At 40.2% G+C, this 25,699-nt stretch overlaps 1 protein-coding gene across 1 annotated transcript; it reads right to left on the bottom strand.

Moving 5' to 3' along the window:
• Positions 1-156: 156 nt before the first annotated feature.
• On the bottom strand, positions 157-20,293 carry DRG1 (developmentally regulated GTP binding protein 1). The gene is made up of 9 exons (XM_082416985.1): positions 20,134-20,293; positions 19,235-19,358; positions 18,137-18,312; positions 12,099-12,168; positions 9,356-9,525; positions 7,002-7,132; positions 5,429-5,596; positions 5,041-5,163; positions 157-472 (listed from the first exon to the last, which is right to left on the bottom strand). Exons 1-9 carry the CDS (start codon positions 20,173-20,175, stop codon positions 373-375), a joined length of 1,104 nt encoding a protein of 367 aa, XP_082273111.1. The 5' UTR covers positions 20,176-20,293; the 3' UTR covers positions 157-372.
• Positions 20,294-25,699: the final 5,406 nt, after the last annotated feature.

The raw sequence follows: 25,699 nt of genomic DNA, 5'->3' as shown, positions 1-25,699 counted from the left end.
CTCACAACTAACCATCAAGTGAGATGTTGCAGTCACATTTTTACCCATTTCACATACAAGACCAAGCCCCCAAGTACTCCTTCTGCAGCTGCCTCACTACACATACCCATCCTCATTCAGTCCTTCTCAAAACAAATTCTGACAATGACACATGAATTGTACATAGTTGGCTGGCCTACCAGATCCTTTATGCAGCTCAACATACAAGGTGACACCAAGTTAAGCCAAGTGAAGTTCCAATTTGGGTGCCTCCATCTCCCTCCCCTGTATCCTGATCCAGTGGCTGCCAAAGCCAGGAGGGGCTTGGAGTCAGGTGTTTGATCATGGAGAAAGCTGCCATGGTTGGCCCGGCAGATGGTGAAGGGGATGGTGTCACTTCTTCACAATCTGAATGACATCCTCGTCCTCCAACGTATGGTCTTTACCCACTTTTTGAGGATTGTGTTTCACAGAGAGACCCCACACCAGAGCGCTGTATGGAAGGAAAAAAAGAACAGTTAGTGTAAATAATCACCTAGTTTCTATCTACCTAGGTGCCACTTTCTGCTCAGATTTAGCATTCCAGCTCTTAAGAGCCAAAGGCCTGCAATATCCAAGGTCCCCTGTCCCCAGTCAAAGCCCAAAGGCTTTAGCTTCCCAAGCAGTGTAGCACACTGGAGCCTTCACATAAAAAGTGGCAAAGATTTTCGCAAGTTGTGTGGTTCCTCTTGCTCCAAAGCCAACTTATGAAAGTCAAAGAGAAAAAATACAAATGAGAAGTATGACAAGACTAATTTAAAATTAAAAGGAGAAAGCATAGGTTTGTAATAGAGAAAAACCCTGAAATAACTGATTGGAAATTGATTCCTACAAATGCAATGTCAGTTACAGACTGTTAGAGAATACCAGTTTTTATGGGGTCTACTGAAACCATCAGTGGGTACTGATAAGAAATGTAGGACCTCCTTCCTCAGCCAAACTAGGAAAACTCTCCTTCCCTATCAAGCAACCATAACTGATAGGTCTCCTGATTTCTTAGAATATAGGAAGGTAATTTTTATCCATGGGCTTCAATGAGTGAACAAGACACTGAGACCAGCCTCACGGAGACTAAGAACTATGTACCAAGGGGTAGAAAACGTTGGCCATATTATTTTTATATTGTCTTTGCTTTAAAAATCTATATTCCCCCCAAAAGATAATCACTAAACAAGATTTCACTTTTTTAAAAAACAGATAAACAAATAACAAGAACAGATACATCACCATTAGTAAAACAAATATATATAAAATCTTTCAAATGTACTAATAAGCAAGATAAATGCAACGTAACCATTTTACTATCTAAAGTTAGAAAACTAATTTTTAGCAGTCAAATTCAATGCCTGCAATAGAGTCAGTGCCTTGTATTTTGCTGATGGCAAAATGTAAACAGGTTCAGCCCTTTCGGAAAGCAATGCAGCAAAACATATAATAAGCCATATAATCATTAATCCTACTTTTGGATTAAAGAAATAAAAAGGGAAAGGTCTGTGCGTTAAGACTAGAAACTTACATAAGTAGCAAAAGATAGGAAAACTATGGTTATAAAAATTATATATATAAATCTTATAACACAGAGGAAACGTTTATATAGTAAATTATCAAAGGATGTGTGCATGTGGTCAAGGACACAAAGGGAATGCAACAGGGACACGTCATAATTAGTAGGCCTAAAGCTGAATTTTTTTTTATTTTTAAGACAGTTAAAATGCTATTTGTGCAATAATTTAAAAACAAAAACAGGAAAATAGTGACCAAATAAAATTCTATTTGCTTTCATATGTCTCTTCTCCAAAATATTTTTCTCCCCTTTCATTTAATTCCTTGGTTAAGCTACAATTCAGAGGCTTTGAACAGTGTTCTGTTACTATGGAAGGCAGGAACTATCCAGAAATCTATAAATTTTGAAAAAAGAAAATGTCTAACTTCTCCCAAGATTCTCCTTCACTGATTCAAGTATGTGCCAAAATATAATGATTTGAGGGCAGCAGAAATTAGCACCTGTGTGTGGATACAGTTATTTTTGATAAAAGTAATGTGAAGCTTAATAAAGGACTTCACTCTTTCAGTATTCTTAGGGTCAGAAACAAGTATTAATGTTGTAAAAACTATTTCTGGACTTCCCCTGCAGTCCAGTGGCTAAGACTCCACGCTTCCACTACAGGGGGCATGGGTTCGATCTCTGTCAGGGAACTAAGATCCCTCATGCCATGCAGCCAAAAATAAATAAATAAAATAAAATAAAATAAAATAAAATAAAAACTATTTCTATGCTTTCCTAATTTTCTACAATTATTTTCTATTTTCTCTTGTTTTTAAAACAATTTTTAAAATTTCAGCCTGTAAAGATAAAAAGAATTATTCATAAATACTGTAATTCAGTTAGTTAAAATATTTCTCACAGAATTATAGGTTGCAGGTCTGAACTACTTTTTATATATACTAGAATTAAATAAGTAGATTATAGATAATGACAGCCACATTTCCCACTGCTGGAGAGAGAAGTTAAAATAAGAAAAAGGAGAAGGCTAAAATGAACCCTGTGGTGTTGAACTGGAATCAGAGGTAACAATAAATAAACTGATGGTTCTTAATATAGATAGATAAGGATGGATGGGTAAATTAAATAGATAGATACATAAAACAAGAGAGATAAAGAAATACAGATGTACTTGTAAGCACAGGTTAGTATCCTTACATATATTTCCTACCTCTGTCTGCTAAGAGGGCCTACAAGCAACAACAGCCCACTAACAATGAGGATGCCTAGCACACAGATCTCGTAAACCCAGGCTTCTTGGATAAGTGACTGATTTCAGGGCTGGTGTAGGAAAAATCACTATGAATCAGGAACATCTAGTAGTGCCAGAAGGTAAGGAAATGTTTAAAAAAAAAGATGGCTTGTGCTTCCCTGGTGGCGCAGCGGTTGAGAGTCTGCCTGCCAGTGCAGGGGACACGGGTTCGAGCCCTGGTCTGGGAGGATCCCACATGCCGCGGAGCAACTGGGCCCGTGAGCCACAATTACTGAGCCTGCGCATCTGCAGCCTGTGCTCCACAGCAAGAGAGGTCGCGATGGTGAGAGGCCCGCGCACAGCGATGAAGAGTGGCCCCCGCTTGCCGCAACTGGGGAAAGCCCTCGCACAGAAACGAAGACCCAACACAGCCATAAATAAAATAAATAAATTAAAAAAAAAAAAAAAAAAAAGATGGCAGCCTATCAAAAGAACACAGGAGCCAATCTGAAGGAGCTCCTAACGGCAAAAGCTGGAACAACTTGAGTGACAAAATAATGACAGGATTGGATTATAATACCATTGAATAAATATCTAAGAGCTCATACTAATATAAATAAATTATGAATTAAATTAATAAACAGGGGAGAAGAGCTAGCTGTAACTCACAATAGAATTCCAATAAATAAATGTAAAATGAAAGAGGGAAATAAAGAATCACCATTAAGCAAACAACACAGCAATATATGTGCAGACAAGCTCCACCATAGATGTTAAAATCAGCAGGTAAACATCTGAAGAGAAACAGATCTTCATAGTCTCAAAGTACCTCCCCAAGACATTTATCAAATAAGAGAGAACAGTATCTTTACAGTAGAGAAACCCAGCCAACACCAACATAACCAAGTTATCAAAGTAAATATTACCATCAATAAGATATATCAACATCAGGCTTCCCTGGTGGCGCAGCAGTTAAGAATCTGCCTGCCAATGCAGGCGACAAGGGTTCGAGCCCTGGTCCAGAAAGATCCCACATGCCGCGGAGCAACTAAGCCCATGCCCCACAACTACTGAGCCTGCGCTCTAGAGCCCACGAGCCACAACTACTGAAGCCTGCACGCCTAGAGCCCGTGCCGTGCTTCGCAACGAGAAGCCACCACAATGAGAAGCCCGTGCACTGCAATGAAAAGTAGCCCTCACTCCCTGCAACTAGAGAAAGCCTGCGCACAGCAACTAAGACCCAACGCAGTCAAAAATAAATAAATAAGTTTTTAAAAAAAAATAATAAGATACATCAACATCATGAATCCGGTGATATGATGCAAACTGAGGACACATCATCATTTTTGTGGTATTCTTACCAAAAATGCATAATCTCACTTCAATCATGAGAGAACATTAGACAAACCCAAAGTGAGGGACAGTCTACAAAATAACTGATCAATACTCTTCAAAAGGGCCAAGATCAAAGACACTGAAAGACTTAAGGAAATATTACTGGGAGACTGGAAGACTAGGGAGAAGTAACAGCTAAAATCCCATGTAGATTCCTGAAACACAAAGAGGATGCTGGTAGCAAAGGTATTAAAATTCAAATAAGGTCTATAGTTTAGTTAATAATATTGGACCAATGCTAACCTCTGTTCTTGATGATTGTATTATGCTTATGTGAGCTGATAATGTTAGGAAAAGTAGGGTGAAGAATATAAGGAAACTCTATTACTATTTTTGCAACTATTCTGTAAGTCTAAAATTAGTTCAAAATAAGATGTTAAAAGAAGTATTTTTCAGGACTTCCCAGGTGGTCTAGTGGTTAAGACTCCGTGTTTCCAATTCAGGGGGCATGGGTTCAATCCCCGGTCAGGGAACTAAGATCCCACATGCCACACATTGTGGGGGAAAAAAAAAAAAAATTCCACCTGTATCAGCAGTGAGGAGTATGAGAAAGATCAGGGGGATTTGGTCATGCAAAAGGTTTAGAGAGGCCCTCAGTACCCAGTGAAGCCCAGTATAATGCTGGCAGGAAGAATTAACATTTTGTGTTTGCCAAGAGGAAGACGAATTAAAGAGAGAAAGTCAGAGCACTTTGTACTGTCAGCCCTCCCAACCTGAAAAGGCTTTTAGGGTTCTTCCTGCTCCAAGCTGGCATGGTTTTAAGAAGACACTGCAAAGTTCTAACAAAGCAAGCATCTCCTGATGCCTAATTTCTATAATACTATCCTAAGAATTATTAGCAGAACCAGTACCTCACAGGGAAAAGAAGGCACCATGGGCCCACGATACTTACTATTTAAATTCTTTGATAAGGTTTTTGTGAATCTTCATGCAGAAATCCTCCACTGTGGTCCTGGAGTAAGGCAGCACCACTGGGGATGTGTAATCTGGCAACTGGCCTTTGGGTTTGGTGTAACTAGAACACAGAGGGAACAGAGGTTGCCTACTTCTTGGAATGTTTCATGTGTGAATGCAAATCAGCCCTCCATCACCCCAGAGATCAGACTCAGATAACCTCTATCTTGAGGAAGAAAGTGCCCTCAATATAGCCTCACAGGTGATAGGAATTAACTTATTTATATCTCCAAAAATAGATTATGTTAATGAGCTCCAGAGGGTATCATTTTAGGACAGTCTGATTTAAATCCTACAGTAATATTACCCTATCCACTAAGACTTACATCCTCACTAGTTTCAGATAGTCCCAGATCTTTTCCAACAGGTCATCAAAATTCCAGCGGTGATGCGCAGAGATGGGTACACAGTGAGGCACCTTATAGATGATATCCAATTCCTCAATGGAGATCTGATCAATCTTATTTAACACATAGATACAGGGGATATAGACTCTGTAGAAGAAAAACAGTATGTGAGTCTGGAGCTGTGGACAAGACTGTCAGTCTGATTATCAGCACCCTCTCACCCAGGACCCCAAATCAGAGACTCTTAAATGGGATCATAAGAAAGTCAGCCAAAAAAAGACAAAGCTTCCTACCAAAATAAGGCAGAACATCCAAAAAGTGAACTATGGGTTGAGAAGTAACAAAACGCAAGCCGTAGTCCCTAGTCATGCAACTGATTACTGAGAAAGCATCCTGCAGTGGAAAGAACACAAGCTTTGGAGTCACAAAGAATGAATTTATTCCCAGCTCTGTCGCTTTCTAGACATGTGTCCCTGGGCAAGTCTCAGAGTCCAGTTCCCAGAGTTGTTTTATGAACTGTAAGAATGTAAATATATTTCTAATAATATAACTTTTAAAGAATAAAACAATTTTTTTTAATACAACATCTAGCAATGTCATAATCCTAATGTTCAATCAATAGGGCAGCTAAGGTTACTAATAATTAGGCAAGCCACAACTCCTCAGGCTTCAATTACCTCACTTCCAAAACACGTAACTCAAAGCACTAGCTTTTATTTGTTTTCAAAATGCCAGAAATGGACTTCCCTGGTGGCACAGTGGTTAAGAATCCGTCTGCCAATGCAGGGAACATGGGTTTGAACCCTGGTCCGGAAAGATCCCACATGCCGTGGAGCAACTAAGCCCATGTGCCACAGCTACTGAGCCTGTGCTCTAGAGCTTGCAAGCCACAGCTACTGAGCCTGCGCGCCTAGAGTACATGCTCCACAACAAGAGAAGCCACCGCAATGAGAAGCCCGTGCACTGCAACGAAGAGTAGCCCCCACTTGCCGCAACTAGAGAAAGCCCGCGTGCAGCAACGAAGACCCAATGCAGCAATAAATAAATAAATAAATAAATTTATTTATTTATTTTAAAATGCCAGAAATAATTTTAACAGTAGTTTCAATTATTATTTAATTTCAAATACTAGTAATAGTAATGTCTCATGGAATAGGGTTTCAGCTCTGTTCCCTTAGAGAAAATAGACACAGCCAGTCTGCTCTCAGTTCTGCAGAACAGCCTACAGGATTTCTCAGATGGATTAATTCTGTGAGAGCAGATTGAGAACCTACCCTCTTCGACCATCATATGACACAGAGCTTAGGGGATAGCCTAGTTCACAGCAAGTAACTGAAACAAGCAATTAGATTATCAGGATCAAATTGCAGAGTAAAGAAGGATGTCAGCAATCAAGACCAACCCTTCATTTTACAGCTAAAGAAAGCAAGGCCCACTATTATTTAAGATAACGGCACAACTGGAGTTAGAATCAATGTTTGCCAGATTCATAATCCAATGTTGTTTCTATTACAAGGCTTCAAATTCAAACTCAGGCACATTTAGTCAGTACCTGTTTCCTTCCACCACGTCAATGAGATCATCTGCTGTGGCATCACTACGCAGAGTCACATCAGCATTATGGATTTTGTATTCAGCCAGAATGCTCTTCACAGTTTCAGCATCCAGTTCACTCTGAGGGCACTGAATGGGCATAGAAGACAATGACTGGTCAGAGAGCAAAAAAAAACCTCCTAAGAGTATCTACTGATGTACCTGGATAATCCTAGATAAGGTGCAAACTTATTTCTAAAGACCATTATCCTGGATGAGAGTATCTGACTCTTAGTAGGAAATACTCAAAAACTAAAAATCTTTCGTTTGGAGAAAAAAAAAACACTAAAAATCTTCCTTCTTAAAGGAAGGTGCTATGGTATGAATTGTGTCCCCATCCCCACCCAAATTCATATGTTGAAGACCTAACCCCAGTATCTCAGAATGTGACTGGAGATAGGGTCTTTAAAGAGGTAATTAAATTAAAATGAGGCCATATGGGTGGGCCCTAATGCAGTGTGACTCACATCCTTGCAAGAAAAGGAGATTAGGACACAGACACAGAGGGGAAGGTCATATGAAGTGGAGGAGAAGACAGCCATCTACAAGCCAAGGAGAGAGGCCTGAGAAGAAACCAGTCCTGCTCACACCTTGATGTCAGATACCCAGTCTCCAAAATTAAGAGAATTAAATTTCTGTTGTTCAAGCCACCCAGTCTATATAGTACTTTATTATGGCAGCCTTAGCAAAAATACAGAAAGAATGTTCAAACATTATGACAGGATAATAGAAAAGATCTTTTGGGCAGGACAGCTTAAACCTATGCCAGTCAAATAATCTGGACCTCTAGAATGTTAAATGTTGTAGGATATTCTCAGTCCTCAATTATATGACTTAGAAGCAGCATTTGACAGAATTGATCGTTCTACCAATCTGCAACACTTTCTTTAATTGGTTTCCAGGATTCCAAACTCTTCCAGTTTTCCTTCTTCTTTGTCTGAGATGTCTTATTTGCTGATTCTTCCCATCTCCCAGCATCTAATCATTGTGGGGGATGGAGGGAGGTGTCACAAAGCTCAATCCTTGAACCTCTTTTCTATTTATACTTGCTTCCTCAGCTAAGTTATGTCAGCTAAGCTCATGGCTTTAAAATTGATAACCACTAAATGTACAGCTCCAACACAGATCATTCCTCACATGCCTATTTGACAGTAACACTTGGAGGTCTAATTTGAGTGTTACTGGCATCTCAAACTGAACATCTGATCTTCCCCTCCTCTCCAAACCTATTCTACACAAAGTCCTATTTTAGTCATGAGAGTCCATTTTTCTAGCTCAGGACAAAAACTCACCATCACCTCCTTCTCTGACAACCCATATCCAGTCCAGCTGTAATTCCTACCAACTATTTCCAAAATCTTTCCACAATCAACCACTCCACATCTCCTCCAATGTTACAACTCTGGTCTAAGAAGCCATCACTTCTTGACTAGATTATTGCAATAACCTCTTAAATGGGTTCTGTGCTTCTGTACTTAACCCATTTCAGTCTGTTCTCAACAAACAGTGAGATTGATTCCATTAAAACCTGAATCAATTTTACTCCACAGACTGGAACCCAACCAAAAGTTACCCATCTCCTGCAAAATAAAAGCATGTTTGGCCCTATGCTATGACTTTGTTTCTTACCACTCTCCTGCCTGCTCACTCTGCTGTTCCTCAAACGTGCAAAGGAACCCTCTACCTCAGGGCCTTGCACTTGGATGTTCCCTCTACATGAAACGCTCTTCCTCAAGATATTCATTTAGTTCACTCCTTCATGTCACCCCAGTGAAGATTTCTCTGATCAACCTACTTAAAACTGCAACCCTCCCACCAACACTCTCCATCCTCTTTCCCTAGTTTACTTCTGTCCTTAGTTTATCATTATCTAATATACTATAATCACTCATTAATTCTGTTTGCTACTTTCCCCATTAGAATATAAGGGCAGGAATTTTTGTCTATTTTGCTCCCTCTTCCATTCCCCCTGAAAGCCTAAAACAATGTGTGGCCCATGGTAGGTGCTCTATAAATCTGTGTTGAATGAATGAAAATAGATGGTATCTGCAGCCATCTACTTCATGCAAACATAATATTGGTCTTTAGTCCCATACCACCCCAAATAACCCAAAGGAAGAAATAAAGTCACAAAGGTAAGTCAGTCTGAGACCGACTCTTGTCCTACTCTCTCAGTCATTACGACATCATTGGTTACCTCAATTAGTGCTGGGAGAAGCCAGGCAATTTCCAAATGTCAATGTCCATGTACCACAATCCACTCTCCACCCCAGTCCCTTCAGCAACCTGCCCCATATCACCTTTTCCACTTACAGTGGCCGTGAGATTAATGCCTCCTTTATCCTTCTTCTTAAAGCCAATGTTGGGGGGTTTGCTGTTCAAGCGAATGCCAAAGCCTTCCAGCTCATTTTCTATTATCTTCTTATGTCCCAAGGGTTTCAGGACATCCAGAACAATCAAGATCAAGTTACACGTTCTGGCCACTGAAAGATTGAAAATAAAATTTTTTTCAAAGCTCATTAAAGACTTAACATAATTCAAATACTCCAAAAAGGGGAGGGGGTGGTATAGAGTTCCTACACTTAAGAGACAAAGGATTTTTTTTAAATAAATACACAGACACACATGAAGTTCTTAAGCTTTCCAAAGATTTATGCCAGAAGTCAATCTGCAATGTATTCTTTGTTTTCTATTAGTGTATCTAGAGGATGTGTCAACTTCTAGATACACTAGTAGAAAAATAATTTGGAATGAAGATACAAACCAGGCAATAACCTGAATCCCTGAAAAAGTTCAGAAAGATTTAAAACAGTAAGAATTCTAAAAGAATAAGATTATCCAGTTAGCATATTTTTTGTCGACTTTTTTGAGATATAATTTATAAAAAATAAATAGTGTTAAGCACATGGTTTGATGACAAATGTATATACCTGTATAACTACCACAGCAACTGAGATTCAGAGTATCTCCATCACCTCCAAAAGTTCCCTTATACCCCTTTGCAATCAATCTTCCCCTCAATTCCCAGTCAACCACTAATCTGCTTTCCTTCTTTTTTTTTTTTTTAATTTATTTATTTATTTTTGGCTGTGTTGGGTCTTCGTTGCTGCTGTGCACGGGCTTTCTCTTGTTGCGGTACGCGGGCTTCTCATTGCGGTGGCTTCTCTTGTTGCAGAGCACGGGCTCTAGGCGCGTGGGCTTCAGTAGTTGCAGCATGCAGGCTCAGTAGTTGTGGCTCATGGGCTCTAGAGCACAGGCTCTGTAGTTGTGGCGCACGGCTTAGTTGCTCCGCGGCATGTGGGATCTTCCCAGAGCAGGGCTCGAACCCGTGTCCCCTGCATTGGCAGGCAGATTCTGAACCACTGCGCCACCAGGGAAGTCCACTGATCTGCTTTTCTGTCACCATAGATTAAGTTGCATGTTTTAGAATTTCATATAAATTGAATTATACAAAATCTAGTCTTTTGTGCCTGGCTCTTTTAATTTAGCATAATGTTTCTGATAGTCATCCATGAATGACTTCAAACCTATAATTCCATAAATAGCTAAATTAATAATATACGGGTAGAATAAAAATCTTTTCAAACATGAAAAGAAAAACCAGAACAATGTACCTATCATTCACTCTTTTTCAGTAAGTTTCTAAAGAATGTGCTTCAGCAGAACATGAAAATAACCCAAAAAAGGTAAGACGCTGACTCTAAGAAATAGGGGATCCCACACAAGAACAGAAAAGAAAATCTCAGGACGACAGCCATGCCAAAAGCCTAGAGCTGCATTATCCAATACAGCATCCACTAGCCACCTGGGGCTATTCAAATTTAATTAAAATTCAATAAAATTTAAAATTCAGTTACTCAATTGCACCAGGCACACTTTAAGTGCTCAACAGCCACACATGCCTACAACTACCATATTGGACAGCACAAATTCAAAACATTTCCATTACTGTAGAACATTTCCATTACTGGACAGTGTTGGTCTAGAAAGCAACCAATCCAGATTGAAGCATAAAGACAAAGGGTAAAGGAAGGTAGTGTCAGGGTTGAGGGGAGATAATGAAATCAGTAAGACTGTATTTGGAACTGTATTCAAGTATCTAGAAAACTATTGATTAATAGGCATTTGATCTATTGGAACATTTGAAAAATATTAACAAACAGAAAAGTAAACAAAATAAAACAAGAACCAATTATTAACTCCATGAAAAACAAACTTCAAAAACAGATATCAACAGAAAAGAAACCAAGTCATAACACACTACTTATCTCAGCACAACAAAAGTCAGACAGTCATTACATAATAATATATACCATGACTAATGAGTTAACTAAAAATTATGATACAACTTCTTTGAAAGAATAGGAAAAGAGACATGGAGTATGAGAGAGCTAATTTCCTACCATAACATGAAACCAACAGATGGTATCTAAAATTAATTAATCATGAAATAGCAATATAAGCATAACATTTTAAAATATGAAATAGAAGAAACAGTTGAAGACTTGACAGTACCTGCCAATGGGGAATGACAGTAAAGGTGAAAAGAGGTGGGGTAGCAGATTATTGCAATTTATGATTAGCCTTTTTTTTTTTTTTTTCGGCCGTGCCTTGCAGCCTGTGGGATTTTAGTTCCCCGACCAGGGATTGAACCCGGGCCCTCGGCAGTGAGAGTGCAGAGTCCTAACCACTGGACTGCCAGGGAATTCCCCTATGATTATCCTTTTATAGTATTTTACTTTAAATAAAAAGGAAAGAAGAAGAAAAGGCATAGGTGGGAGTCAGGAAACCTGAGTTCTAGCTCTGAATCTGCCACAACAGTGCAACACTGCACCAACGCACTTCACTTCTCCTGTCCTTAGTGTTTCTCTGCAAATGGGGATCTGGACTGTTACTCTCTGAGGTCCCTTCAAGTTCCGACATTCTACTCCAGTGAGAAGTCAGGTAAAACTATGCCCTTCATTGTGGTACCAACTCCAAGCCCAACAGGCCCATCTAAAGGAACAGTACCCAGTAAAGGGATGATATCCCAGGATGGTGGCCCTGGAACACTCACCTGCAATGACTTGACGGCCTCTACCTTTCCCATCCTTGGCACCCTCAATGATACCTGGGAGATCCAGAAGCTGGAAGATTAAGGAGAGAAAAGGAAAAATTGATTATAAATCTGAACAGATCAAACAGAATGATTTATTTCTCAAGTATTCAAAATTTAGGAGATCCAAATCCAATCTTCCTTATAAGTGAATGTGTAAATCTTACTTTTACTAAGCATCTACTAAATGTCAGCTGCAAGGTTCTTACATACTTTATCTAGTTCAAAATGCCTAGTAAGTCTGTGAATAAGGATACTGGTTGAGATTCATAGAGGTTAAGTGGTTTGCCCAAAGTCACAGTCTTAATAAACAAGATTATAATCCACATTTTGGCGGCCTGAATCCATTATTCTACATTAATATTTTTCAATATTCCCCCACTTTTCAGAAGGTTGATCCTCCATACAAATTCCTTACTACAGATAATAACTGGATCATGACATTCACAAGCAATAAATCCTGACACCTTTGTGAATCCTCCAGTTCACAAAAATTTCTGCAGCCATTCTTAATCAGGCAAGCACATAATAATCACCTATAAAACAATTAAAAATGCAGATATCTGAGCTTCATCCATGTATATTCTGATTTGGAAGGGTCAAAGTAGGATTCAGATATTGATCTGTATTTCAAAAGGCTCCATGGGTGACTCTGATAAGTGTCCCCAGTTGAAAATGACCACTCAATTGCCCAGGAAATGCAATAAAGTAAAACTTCACAGAAGTCACAGTGTATGTACTTAATGATGAGAACATCAAAACCAAATCCATAGCACACATGATTCAAATTCACAAACTATAGTTATAAGCCCTTGAGAGTCTGTTAAGAGCATATGTAAAATCTGAAAATACCAAGGGCCATACTACTGTATGGCCAATACTGAATTATCCACATGAAGAGACAGGTATATAGTTGCAGCTTATCAAAACATCATCTAAAACTAGCCTTTGCTGGGGAATTCCCTGGCGGTTCAGTGGTTAAGACTCCGTGCTTTCACTGCCGAGGGCCCGGGTTCGATCCCTGGTCTGGGAACTAAGATCCCACAAGCCTTGCGGCAAGGCCAAAAAACAGCAACAACAACAATAACTAGCCTTTGCTATAAGCATATCTGATATTACAGAAATAAACTTCACATTAAATAAACCACAAGGAAAAAGAACGAACTCAGGAGGTGCTTAGAGAGTTCAACTTTCCATTCAAGAACCTGCTCAAAATGTCCTTCCTATTCCTCACTACATAATAAATAACATTACCTCCTCTAAAACTGATACATCAGTTAAATTGAGCTACCCTTTCTCTTTCAAAAAACGTAATTTATGTTCAATACACCTGCCTTGACTTGGAAACTTTAGTTACACTGATTTAAAAGGCTACATGGGGGCCAATGAGCACACCAGATCTTGATTTCTAAACATCTGTCTCCAATAAAAGGAACGAGCGCTCCTTCAGAAGTGACTGATTCCAGGGCTGGGGCAGGGAAAATGTAAGATTAGCCTGGAACATCATGTGGTACCAAAAAATAAGGAATTACACACAAAAAGATGGGGGTCTCTGGAAAGAACAAAGGAGCCAACCTGAAGGAGTTCCTAATAGTCATACCTGGAACAATTTGAGTAATAAAATAATGGTAGTACTGGATTATAATCCATAAAATAAGATAAATATCCATGAGCCCACAATGACACAAATTCAATAAATAAATGGGAGAGAAGGAACAGCTCCTCCATATAATAGAATTCCAATTAACAAATGTAGTAGGAAAGAGAAAAATAGAGAATCACCATTAAGCAAGAAGCACAGTAATAACTTGCAGATGAGATCCAGACGAATGCTAAAATGAGTGGGCAAGTTTGTGAAACAGGATTTGTATCTTCTCAAAGTATCTCCCCCAAGATATTTATTAACTACAAAAAGAAAGATAATAGCTTTACAGTAGAGAAACCCCACAGACACCACTTTAACCAACTGATGGGAGTAAACATTACCAATAATATATACTAACATCATGAATCCCTAAGATGCACTGAGAAGGACATACCACCATTTCTGTAGTATGCTTGCCAAAAAAATATAATACCTCAGTATAATCATGAGAAAACATCAGAGAAATCCAAATTGAGGAACAGTCTACAAAATAACTAATCAGCACTCTTTTAAGAGTGTCAGGATAGGGCTTCCCTGGTGGCGCAGTGGTTAAGGATAGGGCTTCCCTGGTGGCGCAGTGGTTAAGAATCTGTCTGCCAATGCAGGGGACACAGGTTCGAGCCCTGGACCGGGAAGATCCCACATGCCGCGGAGCAGCTAAGCCCGTGCGCCACGACTACTGAGCCTGCGCTCTAGAGCCCGCGTGCCTAGAGCCTGTGCTCTGCAACAAGAGAAGCCACCGCAATAAGCCCACGCACCACAACGGGGAGTAGCCCCTGCTCACCACAACTAGAGAAAGCCCACGCACAGCGGCGAAGACCCAACACAGCCATAAATAAATAAATAAATAAATAAATAAGAGTGTCAGGATCATGAAGGACAGGACTGAGGAACTACTACAGATGGCAGGAGAATAGGAGAAAGAAACGAACGTAACATGGGATGATCGCAAATAGAATCTTGAAAAAGAACATTGGTGGGGAAACTGGTAAAAATTCGAACAAGTTCTATAGTTTAGTGACTAGTACTGCACCAGAGTTAATCTATTACTGATAATTATTCTACGTTTATGTAAGGTGCTAACATTAGGGGAAGCAGGGTGATATAAGAGAACCTCAAAATAATTATGCTAAGTGAAAGAAGCCAGCCAAAAAAAAGAGAGTACATTTATATTTACACATGGTCTTATTTATATAAAACTCTTAACATGTAAACTACAGGATGAAAGGGGCATAAGGAAACTTTGGGGATGATATGCTCACAATCTTGATTGTGGTGATATTTTCACCAGTGTATAGATATGTCAAAACTTATCAAATTGTATACTTCCTGTGCAGTTTATTGTATGTGAATTACATTTCAATAAAGATGTCTGAAAAAACAAAAAGTCTATCGTCAGTTGTTCCTAAGAAATTAAGTCTAAAGTGTATTTCTTCAGCCCTCCCAAAGACTCTGTAATCTACTTCCATCACTTTGTAAATCCCTGTCTGCTTAAAAAAAAAAAAAAAAGTATTCCATCAGCAAAAGGCTTTATACTGAGACAAGAGAGCAAGAGCTTTCTAACCATGGCAGCTGAACATGGTGGAGAAATTTATTGAAGCCCCTACAAATGTAAAAGCAAGTTAACTTTAGCTTTTCTTGAGAGGGAAATATTTAAAATTACATTAAACTATTTAAATATTTAAAATTACATTGAACTATTTGAATGTGGCAACTAAATTTCATCCAATAAAAACAGTCTATGCTTTACATTTCTGAATTTCAGATTACAACCAACTAAGAGATGAGAAAATAAAAAATATTTCTTCAAATCATGTAACTGTAGGATTTTAAGAATTGTATGTTAACCTACTTCAAACTCAAATGCCTTCAGAGATTAAAGCAGGTACATGTACAAGTCTATATATATACATATATATATATATACACACACACACACACATATATGTATACAGATATATATGTATACATATGTACATCCCTGGTTAAGTGGTGGTTCAGCCATTACTTGAACACCTCCAGACATAGTAATTAATTACCTCAAGAGGTACCATTCCATTTTTTTTTTTTTAAAGATTTATTTTATTGATTAATTGATTGATTGATTGATTGCTATGTTGGGTCTTCGTTTCTGTGCTAGGGCTTTCTCTAGTTGCAGCAAGTGGGGGCCACTCTTCATCACAGTGCGCGGGCCTCTCACTATCGTGGCCTCTCTTGTTGCAGAGCACAGGCTCCAGACGCGCAAGCTCAGTAGTTGTGGCTCACGGGCTCAGTCGCTCCGCGGCATGTGGGATCCTCCCAGACCAGGGCTCGAACCTGTGTCCCCTGCATTAGCAGGCAGATTCCCAACCACTGCGCCGCCACCAGGGAAGCCCACCATTCCATTTTTAGGCACCTTTATTGTTAAAAAGATCTTCTTTCCAAACAACAACAACAAAAAAAACAGAACTCTACCTCTTTATAATTCTTATTAGGCGGTTCTAATTTTGTACACCATTCCCCACCAAGTCACAGATAATGAGTCCTCTGCCACAAAACAGCCTTTTAAAAAAACATTTGAGGGCATTTTAATCCAGTTAAACACACCTACTAGTATGCTTACTTAACTTGGTTTCTGGAGAAAGTCAGAAGGAAAAACAGAGGCAGAGGGCACAGACGGAAAAGAAAGTACCATGGAAAAAAGGAAGAAAAAAACCTGAAAAGGTCAAGAGACTGAAATAAATGAAGGTTCTGAGGAAAAGACAAGGAAAGAGAGGGGTTAAGTGGCTATTTATTCTGATATACCCAGAAGCCCTGAGAGAGGTGCCATAACATCTCATCAGGAAAGAGGTTACTCTCTGAGCTGCCAAAGACTCTGAAACCAGATGAAATTAAGCAATGGTCCAGATATGCCTAAGTGTCCTCATTCTTGTTACTATATACATTTGGACATGGAGTCCTAGAAAGGTACATGTCCTAACAGTATCTGCATGGGTACCTAACCAGAAAGAAAAAAGCCACTGAAAATACCACCAGGACACTGGTCCTTCCCTACTTCAGATTCTATAATAAAGAAGCATGAATGTACTTCACAACTCACTGTGTAGCTCAGCAAGAAGGAAAACAAATGCCTACACCAAGAGTTTCCAAACGATGTGCCAAGGCACTCAGGGCGTTCTAAATTTTCAAGAGAAACAGCAGTTCTTAATATCTGTCAGGCACTAAGGGAACTACTAAATCCAAGAAGCTCACAATTTCACCATTAGATCCTACTACACTGCTTTCAATCACATCAGATCCGAATTTTTGGGAAGTTGGATTTTTCAGCGATTACTATGGTAAAAAATAAGCACCACACAAAAATCAGTGTGGAAAAGGAAACAAATGTGGCAGTATCCAATCTGATTCCAAAATTTGAGAAGTTATATGGTACCCAACAGTGCCCATATCCCATTAGTAAATAACTGGAGCTGTAAGGACATAAATAATTGTTTGGCTCTAACTATTTAACAAACAGAACCATTAGGTTATTTCTTTTGGCCTGGAGCACCATAAAAAATTACTGGGGCCAGAAAAGCTGTCAGGAAATAATTGCTGAGACACTAAGGGTGCTGTGAACCTAGAAATTTTGGGAACCTCTAGTCTAGATTCAAATGCCATGAAATTCAGAACCTTACCTTCTTAGCTGTGGACCAAAACAGAATGTGTTCCATTATATTTTACACATACCTTCTTTCATACCCAAGCGGACTCCTCATTTGGGAGCCCTAAATCTATCATCTATCTGAGAACTTCTGAAGACGACAACTTCATTAAGCCTCACAGATAAGAATTATTTTCTAAAAAGGGTCTGATCATGGTATTTATTAAAGTTTCTGATGGCTCCTAGCTATGTACAAGATAAAATTCAACTTCCTAAGCAGGCACATAAGATCCTTCATAATTCAGCTCCAACCTACCTTTCCAGATTCAGTTTCTACCACTCCCTGTCCCACAGCTAAGCTCACACCACAGCAGGCTGTTCACGGTTACGGCTGCTTAAAGCTGTCCTTTACATTCTCCGGCTGGTGAAATTCTATTTGAACTTCAAAACCCACCCCATTGTCACTTTCTTCATGAAGCTTTTTCTGTCTTACCAGACCTTCCCCCACCTCCATCCTCAGGTGGAAAAAGGAGTCCTTCCTTTCTCTGTGTTTTCACAAACGATATCCCACTGTATTATTGTTTTTATGTACTGCTCTATCTCCCCTACTAGACACTGAGGGCCTGGTAGATCAAAGATCAGGCCTGGCGTATAGAGAGCTCCAAATAAGTGTTTTTTAAATGAAAGAAAGAATTGATTTCTTCCCTTCCTTGGCCTGCAGGCCTGACTCACCTGGATCTTGGCACCTTTGTATCTGATGACACCAGGTACAGTGGTCAGAGTAGTGAACTCATAGGCTGCCACCTCGGAATATACCCCTGCCAGGTTACTGAGCAGTGTTGACTTCCCCACAGATGGAAAACCCACAAACCCAATTCGAGCATCACCTGTCTTGGCAACGTCAAATCCTAAAACATCAACAAATATGAAAAAGAGGAGGAAAGTTATCCTTGGGAGTGTTGAGACTCATGTAATTCCTTTTACATTCTGGTTGCCTATCCCTCTAGAACCTATTTCTCCAACTTTTTACAGTTTATCTCTAGAGTAGAGCTTAAGCACACAAAATTCCCCCATAGCAATTCACAATATTTAATGGAGTGTTTGATGTAAAAACTTTACACCTCTACATGTTATATACCTTTCTAGTACCCACAGTATTTAGGGCCCAAATATTATATAACCACTGATCTAAAAAATCGGTTTCTTTTTTTTTCTTACAAACTCTGGGGATTGTGTCACTGACAGAGTTTTCTTTTCTTACAATGGGTTGCAAACAAATTCAAAGCCAAATTTGTGGCCCTTCTCTAAGAAGTGTACAGACTTTATGACATTACTTTTCATCCTAACTTTATCTCTCGGCTTCAACTTATTCTTTCTACCTTCATTTCCCTTTGTATCAATTTCCTTTATCTTGTTGACTATTTATTTACATATTTCAGTGAGCCAACGTAAATCTATTTTGGATCAGTACAGGATATACATAAATAAAACCCTAGTTCACTTAGAGAATATTCATTCGCCTTTGAAATCAGTAAAATTGAGAATTCCCTGGTGGTCCAGTGGTTAGGACTCAGAGCTTTCGCTGCCAGGGCCCAGGTTCGATCCCTGCTGAGGGAACTAAGATCCCACAAGCCACGTGGCATGGCCAAAAAAAAAAAAGAAAAAGAAAGAAATCAGTAGAATAAAATAAAATAAATACAATTCAAGAATTTAGGCTTAGGAAACACAAATCAACTTTGATATAAAATTTTTAATTAGTTTTAAACCATATGCCTTTATTACTTTAATAAAAATTACACCAAAAAAAGAAAGTCGAAGCAAAACACAAACCTTCTCCTGGTCCACCACCACCACCACCTTTTGGAGTAATGAGCTCCCTGCGAAGCTTAGCAAGGCGAGCCTTAAGCAGCCCTAGATGGTGTGCTGTGGCCTTGTTCTTTTGCGTCCGAGCCATCTATAAGGGAGGAATCACAGCCATAAATCAGAAGCAGTTCCTACAAGTTAAAACATCCAGAATGAATGCTCCCCCAGCTCTGAGAGAATGATGTTTTTTATCTAGGTCCTACTAACTTCAATACACCCATTTTAAGTCAGACTTAAAAGAGTAAAAATCCATTCTCTCCATCACCCAGACCATTCCCCGCATTACAGAGCAAACAGCTGAAGCCCAAACAGAAGAAACATGACCAAGGTCATTACAATCAGCATTCACAGATTAGACTAAAACTCAGTTGCTGATTCCTTTTCAATTGCTTGTACCTGGTGTGCCCCAACCGATTTTAAAGAGCTCTGAGCACTTCAGACCATACAATCACACAACAATCCAGGTGGAATCAACAGCCACCGCAGATGACAATTTACATCCAGATCATATTCCCGGGAGCAATACTCTGGGAAAGGGGGTCATCAAAGTAGAGACTGGGGAAGGGGAGGGCGGTTCGAGGGACGATAAGGAAAGATACTGAAGTACGCGAGCAGGTCAGGGCAGAAGTGGGGGGATAGGATTCAGTGTTGCTCACATAAAAAGAGAAAACTGAGAGAAACAATGTTCAGACAGGAGCAGAACGCTGGAAAGGGGCACTGACTAAGGCGCACAGGTGTAGAACGCGGGCCCGGGCTGAGGGGAGTCGAGGAACGCGGGCCCGGTCCTGAGGAGGCTGAGGGAAGCTCAGGCAGGAGAGACGCCGCCGAAGAGGAACGCTCGGACGGAGTGTTCGAGCGCCCATTACCTCGGCTTCGATCTCCGCGATCTTAGCTAAAGTGCTGCTCATGGTGGTGAGTCGCGGGGGGCGCAGTGGCCTCCACACGGACAGTCTCCCTTCGCACACCCGCCGGCGGACCTTCAACAGCCACCAGACGCTACAGCAGTGCGCAAGCGCGGTACTTCCTATTTCTCGCGAGAGTTCCGCGCGAGGCTTACTGAGAGATATACAGCGTGAAGTGGTCTCCTCCTCCTCAGCCAACCGCGCCCCGTCCCGCGAGCCAACGCAGTGTCATAGAGCCCGCGGGAGTGGGGGCCAGAGAGGCCGCCCCGGTCCTTACCTCCCAGAGCGCGCCGAGGGTCGCGCGCTGCTCGGCCCCGCCCCGCCGGACTTGCGCCCCGCGTCCTGCTCCGTGCCCAGCCCCCGGCGCGTAGTGTGTGATGAGCGACTCTTCGCTGCAGGCCTGCAGCTCTCTGGCCCTCTTCCTGAAAAGCGCACTCGCGGCGTCCACCCGTCTTCTTCGCCGGCACCGACGGGTCCTGGGGCCCCTTTCACTGCTGGGAAGACACGGCGGGGGACTCCTCGGCCTCCTGGGTCGATGTAGAGACCGATCTTCAGCCTGTCTTCTTGGGAAAAGAAAATGCCCCCTTTCCATCACTCAAAACTATTTTTAGGTGTTTGTCTTGTTTACCCCCAACCCCGAGTAGAGTGCGCGGCACATAGTGAGCCCACAATAAATGCATGATTGACTGGATAATTCCCAGAGAACTGGTCCTTGAAATACTGAAAAATTCGAAACTATGTGAAGGGTAAATAAATAGTGGTACCTCTGTGCTGTGAAATATTATTTCAGCCGTTAAAAAATAGATCTGTGTGGTCTGACTGGAAGGATGTCCAGGACATATTGTTTAAAAAAAAAATGGTAGAACTGCACTAGGTTGTGATCCCATTTATGTTAGTTTTAAAATTAGATGTTTATTTATGTAGGTGTACATGTCGGAAAGCGCATTGTTAAATGGTCTGAATAAAAGGATACAATCTCAAACTGTTGACAGTGGGATAGGATGCAAGGAAAGGCAGAGAAAGCCTTTCACTTGTTACTCCACATATTACTGTGTCGTTCAATTTTTTTTAAAGATTAACATATCCATGTATTATTTGTGTAATAATTATAATAGAATTTAAAATTTCAAAAGACTCCTCTTCCCCAAGTGTCTTGTGAAGAGGATGCCAGGATGCCCAGGAGCTGTGTGCTGATTTTGAAAGCTGCTTCCTGTGGGATCAATGAATTCTTGTTGATAGATTGATTGATCCATCGGGAGTCCGCAGGCCAGGCTTAACCTGCAGGGCTGGGCCCCACTCAGCCCTGGGAGGGAAGTTTATTTATCTAAATTTGTAAGTAAGACCAATTCCAACTTGCCAGAGACACAAAAGGAGGTTATATCCGGCACAAGGGAGGGAATGGGGAAAGTCAAGCTTTTACAGAAGGTCCCGAAGGGCTCAGGAGTTTCTTTCTTTTCTTTAACCTCAGTCTTTTCATAAATAAATTAAGGAGTGATGAGGTAATTAGATCCCACACTGTCAGTAATGGAGGAGGGAAGGAGAGGAGAGGAAGTCCAGCTGGAATGGGATATGATCAAAGATCAGTCTTAAAAGACAGATAAAATCAAATCAGCAGGACTTTGCTAACTTAGAGTATTTAAGGAATTAATTGGCTGACAATATCAAGGGTATGATGTTCTGTGAGTAGGTTCTACTTAGCAAATCTGTCACAGGAAGCCTGCGGCTAAGTTAACCACTTCATTGCTCAAAGACACCCCAGGACCCACCTTAGGGGCCCAAAACTGTCAGGATTGTGCCAAAGGGTAATATTGACCTCCCCCAGGGCCCTGGGTGGCCATCTTATTCATCCAACAAATATTGACTGAGCTCCTACTGCTGTTTGGCACCGTACCAGGTCTGAGAACAGAGCAGAGAGTGAATCAGACACTGTCCCTGCACTTAAGAAGTATCTAGGTTGGGAAGCCAAGGCCAGGCCTTTAAGCTCAGCTCCTAAGAGCCAGAGCCAGGTCTGCTGGGCACTAACCACAACAGAGGGCCTGTTTGCCGTAGGGCTAAACCACTGGTGCCTTGGCACTGTATTTCTTAAAAAAAAAAAAAAAAAATTAATGAAACAGAGGAAGGACAGAGAGAAAAGCTTTGTCTCTTGCCAGGACACTCCAATCATTCTGAAATAACTGGTTCTTCAAATGGGCAGGTGTTCTCTGCACTTGTGTTTTCTGCTCAGTATGCTTTTCTCCCACCCTTTCCTTCTACCACCCACATCTTTTCTGATCCACACAGTCTCTGAGATGCTTTCCTTGGAACTCAAGCTTGGGTAGAGGCCCACCGATGGCTGCCCCAGGTTCTTACCCCATCAGAGCACAATCACCCTGCTTGGTTACTCCTCTGACTTCCCACCAACCCCTGAGCCCACGAGGGAGGAGCAGCATAAATCTCCAACACCAGCATTGGGGCAGCTACAGCAAACCCTTGAAACATATTTATTAAACAAATGGAAATAAAAGCAAGGGGACAGGAAAAAAAACTTTTTAAGAAGAAGCAGGAAAGGTATTTTTTCTTTCCTAAATGAGCATTTATACCTTATTACAGACAGCATAGTAATTGAGAGCTAAACACCTGTGTCTGGTTGGTGGCAGGAGAAATAACAGGATAATGATACATGAAAAATCCATGTTACCACTTTTTTAAGCTTAGCTTCTAAACAGATCGAAATTCCCACATACCCTAACCGTAGAGGGTGGGAAGCCCTCCATGAAGGATAGGTATTAATACCACTAGTGAGTGATGTATGTTTTGCTTTTAGATGGGGGATTCTCAAGAATGTGCACATCTAGGGCATGGTGAAGACAATTCTCTACAAACACTTTGCCTCTTAGATGCAAAAAAATGGAAATACACAAAAGTCTTCACTAAGTAAAAGTCTGCCTCTTCTGCCATTCAAGTGGGTGATTCCTTGACCCATATAATAGTCTAGTCATTTCAGTTCAGTACATGTTATGTGCGAGGGACTGTGCTAGGCACTGGGGATACAAAGGTAAGATGCCTTTTAACCCCCAGGAGAGGAGTAAAGGTATGAAGATACCCAAAACTCAGTAATACAAAGCCCAGTGAGTGAGGCAAGTGTCAGAAGAGATACAAACAAGGTACCTTGTGGGGTTCAAAGAAGGAAGTGCTTACATCTGGTTTGGGTCAGAAAACGGCTCTGCACGAGATTTGCCCGGGAAGATGGAGATGAAAAAAAGGGAACATTCCAGGCAGATGAGCAAAGGCAGGGAAGAGGGAAGCACAGCACACATCTGTGGGCTTCACAAGTGCCACTGGGCTGGAGCGAGTGTGTGTGCTAAGGATGTCCCCAAACAGGAAATCATTCCTAAACATCAACAGACAGCCTGCTCACCTGAGATTGTGAATACGGTCAGCGTGGGCAGTCATTTTTTGGGTAAAGAGCAAACAGTGCTTTGCTAAAAGATAATTCACTTTCCTTCCTTAACCTTCTTCTGAGAAAATTGTAAAAATATCCCAAAATGTGTATTGTTTGTTCTAAATATGCTCAAAACTGAATAAATGAACTAATGAGAAATCTTATTAAAACCCTGGACTAGAAATGTCAACCTAGTTTAGCAAAATGGATGTAGAATAGAGAAATAAATGTGCCTCCAAAGGCTTACTCATATTTAATTGTGGTATGTTAATAAAGAAATAGACATTCGATTCTGATGTTAGCAAGCAATGGGAAGGTAACAGTGGTAGAATTGAAAAGTATAGGAGATCTTCTAAAATAACAGGAGGGATAAGGAATGTGATTAAGGCAGCAAAAGTAAGGAAAAAGAAAAGAGAAAATAATAAGGTAGAATAAATAGTAAGCACAAAATAGAATGAAAGGAATAACATCCAATATACCTGTTATCATACAATAAAGAGACTGAATTCCCCTTTCAAAAACAGAAATTTGGATTTTTAAAAAATCTAGCTGGATCTTAAATATGAAAAAAACACCTAAACAATTGACAAAGAAAGGTTAAAAATAAAAGAATGAAAATAGACTGATACATAGATGGTTAAAGATGTGCCAGATAAATGCAAACAAGAAGAAAAAGAGCATTGTTCATAATAGGTAAAAAGTGAAAATAATCCACATATCTATCAACTGATGATGGATAAATAAAATGTGATATATCAATAAAATGGAATATTATTCAGTAATAAAAAGGAATGAAGTACTGGTGCATGCTACAATACGCAAAACCTTAAACACGTTATATTGAGTGAAAGAAGCCAGTCGCAAAAGACCATATATTATAAGATTTCTTTTATATGAAATGTCCAGGACAGGAAAATCTATGGAGACATAAAGTAGATTAGTAGCTGCCTAGGACTTGGGGGTGGGGTGGGAATGGTGAGTTGATGACTGCTAAAGGGAAGGGGGTTCTTTTAGAGGCGATGAAAACGTTATAAACTTGATTGTGGAGATAGCTGCACAACATTGTGAATATACTAAAAACCATTGAATTGTATTTTTTTAATTTTCTAAATAGTCCAAATAGTAGAGAGTATATAGGCTGTTTTCTCTGAACAGAATCCAATTAAACTAAATATCAGCAACAAAAATATGAGGAAAATGTAACCACTTGGAAATTAAGAAACACTTTCCTAAATAAATTTTAAAAAGTGAAATTTCAGGGGCAAGATAGAGGTATAGTATTAAGAGATACAAACTGGGCTTCCCTGGTGGCGCAGTGGATGAGAATCCGCCTGCCAATGCAGGGGACACGGGTTCAAGCCCTGGTCCGGGAAGATCCCACATGCCGCGGAGCAACTGGGCCCGTGAGCCACGATTACTGAGCCTGCGCGTCGGAAGCCTGTGCTCCGCAACAAGAGAGACCGCGACAGTGAGAGGCCCGCGCACCGCGATAAAGAGTGGCCCCCGCTTGCCGCAACTAGAGAAAGCCCTCGCACAGAAACGAAGACCCAACACAGCCATAAATAAATAAATAAATAATTAAAAAAAAAAAAAGAGATACAAACTACTATGTATAAAATAAGTAAGCAACAAAAATATATTGTACAGCACAGGGAAATAGAGCCATTATTTTGTAATAAATTTAAATAGCGTATTGGGAATTCCCTGATGGTACGGTGGTTAGGACTCCATGCTTCCACTGCTGGGGGCCTGGGTTCAATCCCTGGTCGGGGAACTAAAATTCTGCAAGCCACACAGCGTGGCCAAAAAATTAAAAAATAAATTAAATAAATAAATGGAGTATACTCTATTAAAAAATTGAATCACTATGTTGTACACCTGAAACTAATATAATATTGTAACTCAACTATACATAAATAAATAAATAAATAAATAATAAAAAGTGAAATTTCAAATTATCTATAATCTTATGAATAAAACGTTTCATACAAAACCATAGGAATACCGCTAAAGTTGTACTCAGAGGAAATTGGTTTTAATTATTTTAAAAAAGATAAATGAGTAACATATTCAAAATTTAAAATTAGTACAAGAACAATGTAAAGTAGA

The sequence above is a fragment of the Balaenoptera physalus genome (assembly GCF_965194825.1).
Source record: "Balaenoptera physalus genome assembly, chromosome: 12".
In the NCBI taxonomy this organism is placed as follows: Eukaryota; Metazoa; Chordata; class Mammalia; order Artiodactyla; family Balaenopteridae; genus Balaenoptera; species Balaenoptera physalus.
The sequence above is the reverse complement of the archived record's forward strand: the minus strand, read 5'-3'. Positions and strand labels throughout refer to the sequence as shown.

What these genes read in the sequence shown, in the direction of transcription:
- DRG1 (XM_082416985.1), bottom strand. Translation starts at nt 20,175, where the DNA reads ATGAGCAGCACTTTAGCTAAGATCGCGGAGATCGAAGCCGAG. An exon ending in AGGCCGTCAAGTCATTGCAG is followed by an intron (nt 9,526 to 12,098) that starts GTGAGTGTTCCA and finishes TCAATCTTTCAG; the next exon opens with TGGCCAGAACGTGTAACTTG. An exon ending in CTTATCAAAGAATTTAAATA is followed by an intron (nt 473 to 5,040) that starts GTAAGTATCGTG and finishes CCTTCCATACAG; the next exon opens with CGCTCTGGTGTGGGGTCTCT.